We start from the raw sequence: 3,076 nt of genomic DNA on the forward strand, positions 1-3,076 counted from the left end.
AAGACTATGCTAAGTACATTGAGAAGCTCATGTCACCCCCATCTGTTTTACAGTATCTACCATCCAGAGCATTGTTGGATACCTCTGTGTTGGATGAATGAATGCACTTTGAGCATGCTGGAAACGGCCTCAGGAGCACAATGGAGCCTGGGACCAGAGGGAACCCTCACCTATTTTCTGTCCCCTTCCCTTCCCAGCCATCCCAGAGACCACAGCAGCACAAGAGGTGGCAAGCTTAGAAAAGTTTAATTGCTGAAAATATCCCAGGCATGTGCAGGCCAGCCCCTGTGGGGCTCACACTCCCTTAACAGGCCATGAGCCTGTGATGCCTGCTTCTCCTGGCTTCAAGCCTGGGGAGCAGGGTGACTGTCCCAGACCCCTGAGGCTGGTGCTGCTCCAAACGGTCTGGCAGGGGGCCAGCCCCCAAAGGCCATTGACCAGAATTGGGTCAGCAGGCAAGATGAGGTGGCATGTAATAACTGAAGGTGCTCTGCGAAAGCAGCCCATGTCCGAGTAGGGAAACCGGGATTCCAGGGCTTGCTCAGGGGCATGCTACTGACCCCCATACTCATTCCACCCCCATGACTCTGGCTCCACATGCTAGCAGGCAGCTGAGAAGTTGGCAGTACCAGAGAGAGCAGAGGTGCAGACAATCCACGGGTGTTTTAGCAAGGCCTGGAGGGCATGGAAGTGCTCAAGGCCCAAAGAAAGCCAGGGTTTCTGGGATGAGTTATGCCAGAGCCAAAAGGTGCCTTCCAGTTTGAGGGTAAGATATGAGGTGTGCAGGGGCACTAGGTGGTTCTAGGAGGTGGCAACGGCAGGTGAGGCCAGTGGTGGCTTGGTAGGCAGACTAGTCCTGGGGAGATAAAGAGTGGGTGGGAGTTGAGAAGGTGTGGAGAAGGGAGGTGGCACATGCTGCAGGGGTGAGTAGGGAGGGATGGGATGCCAGGCCCACTAATTCACTCACCCACTCGTCCTCGTCCACACCTTCGAAGGAGTCCTGGGGGAGCGGGTCCTCACGATTCCCTAGCTTTGCCACCATGGCACTCAGCAGCTAGGAGAGTGGACAGGAGAAGAGGTGGGAAGCGAATAGAACCTCTGACCCCAAGAATGTCAGACCCCACTTTGAACCCCATCAAGATTGTGAAAGAGGCATTTTGTTCTACTTTGCCCAATGTGGGTCAGGCTAGAGAACTGAAGGGCAACTAAGGGGACCCCATTCCCTCCCCACGGCCAGCCCTCTCCTGTGCCTACCTCTTCCTTCTTCTGCTGGTCTGACTTTTCTTCCAGGTAGAGTGCTGAGGATGGGGCCCTCCGGACAGGAGCTTCCCGGGGAGCCTGGCTCACTGGGGCGGGGCAAGGACAAGCATCAGGCATAAGAGTCCCTTCGGTGGGGGATCTTTGCCCAACCTTTGGAACCAGCCACCTAGGGGATTCTGTGGCAGAGACCCCCACAGGTGGCATTAACAACTACTCAACCCTCTGTTCATAAGGCCTGCCCTGAACACCAGGCTGTGTGCAAGCATGAGTATGTGAGTATGTGAGTATGTGAGTATGTGAGTATGTGAATATGTGAGTGCGCATGTATTGGGGGTGGGGACTTGTGATGGCAACATAGACTCTGGACCCTGCCCTACAGTGGTTTAGTGACTGAGCCTGGAGACACAGCCATCCCATCCTTAGGAGCACCAGAGGTTTCTGCATGCCAGCAGGGACAGAGGATCTGTCTTCTGCCCCTTTCTCTAACCCCCACCCACTCCCTGCTTCCTACCCACCCCAGTCCCTCTTCTGACCTGGGGTCATGCCAGGGGGCTGCAGGCTGAGAAGCCGGGGCTGTCCGTTAGCACCTCCCAGCCAGTCTTTGGCACTGAGCACGGGCTCCCAGCTCATGGCTGTGTCTGGGAACACATCATCCTGGAAGAATTCTTTCTGCAGGGAGGGAGGAAGAGGCTGCCCAGAGGCACTGACCAGAGGCCCAGTGCACACTGCCATGCATGGGGCGGGGCTCCAGTTTGGAGTTTCTATGAGTTTCAGAATCTCAGCAGGGTAAGGGAACAGGTACCCCAAAAAGTAGTGAGGGGGGCAGTTTTGGGAAGGGCCACTCAAGCCCCAAAGCCCCAGAAAGGGGCTGGGTGTTGGCATACTGGACCCCCATCCTCACCCTGACTCTGGGCAACCGGAAGGCAACGGGCTCCAGGGAGGTCTGGCGAAGCCGCAGGCATCGGGCAAACTCTACTTCGCGCACATCACACTCTGTCTTGGGCAGGAGTACAAAGCCCTGAGGGGGTAGGGGAGTCAAGCTGGGTCTGGGGCCCAGAGCTCACAGCTGGGCCCCGACCCCCAGGGTGCCAGTACTCCTCACTTAGGAGCACCAGGACCAAGGCCCATTTCTGGACAGATCAGTCAGGGCTGTTACATGTTTAACAACTGGCTCTCTGGAGGAAAACGCCCTAATTCATTGCCTATTCCCATGGTTTGAAAACTACTGCCATGGCTGATTTCATTGACTTGCTGCATACAGACGTGGGAAGGAATGTACAGTAGCATACCATCATATAGTACTTTCCATTGGACAGCTCTGACAGATGTAAATAACCTCAATGGCACAAAAGATAATAAAGTCAGGTAAAATAATTAGGAAATGATAAACTGAGTATTTATCGCCTTCATTTTTTTGTTGTTGTTGTGTTAATCTTCACCCAAGGATATTTTCCCATTGACTTTTAGGGAAGAGAAAGCGAAAGACAGAGAGAAACATTGATGTGAAAGAAATGGTGAGAGAGAGAGAGGGGGGAGGGAGGGAGGGAGGGAGAAAGAGAGAGAGAGAGAGAGAGAGAGAGAAAGAGAGAAACATCTAGTTGCCTTCCATATGTGCCCCAACTAGGGATCGAACCCCCAACCTTTCGGTATACAGGACGATGCTCCAACCAACTGAGCCACACTGGCCAGAGCAGAAATAGCCAAATTTATATCCCAAGTCACAGGTTCTGAATAAATTTAAGAATGAGGACCTGCCTTTTATACTTTATAGCACCAGGAACAGAGTAAAATGGGGAAGAGAGATAGAGGGAAGCTA

The 3,076-nt window shown here is 53.6% G+C and overlaps 1 protein-coding gene across 1 annotated transcript in view; it reads right to left on the reverse strand.

Annotated features, from left to right (window-relative positions):
• Nucleotides 1-227: 227 nt before the first annotated feature.
• The window catches only part of CORO7 (coronin 7), a 56,097-nt gene continuing 53,248 nt past the window's right edge, over nucleotides 228-3,076 (reverse strand). Inside the window, exons 24-28 of the mRNA XM_006757928.2 lie at nucleotides 2,162-2,278; nucleotides 1,794-1,929; nucleotides 1,255-1,346; nucleotides 968-1,054; nucleotides 228-856 (exon numbers count right to left, since the gene is read on the reverse strand). Coding sequence (XP_006757991.1) covers nucleotides 851-856; nucleotides 968-1,054; nucleotides 1,255-1,346; nucleotides 1,794-1,929; nucleotides 2,162-2,278 — 438 coding nt within the window. The 3' untranslated portion in view covers nucleotides 228-850. The remainder of the gene's footprint in view (nucleotides 857-967; nucleotides 1,055-1,254; nucleotides 1,347-1,793; nucleotides 1,930-2,161; nucleotides 2,279-3,076) is intronic.

The sequence above is a fragment of the Myotis davidii genome, unplaced genomic scaffold (assembly GCF_000327345.1).
Source record: "Myotis davidii unplaced genomic scaffold, ASM32734v1 scaffold555, whole genome shotgun sequence".
NCBI classification, from domain to species: domain Eukaryota; kingdom Metazoa; phylum Chordata; class Mammalia; order Chiroptera; family Vespertilionidae; genus Myotis; species Myotis davidii.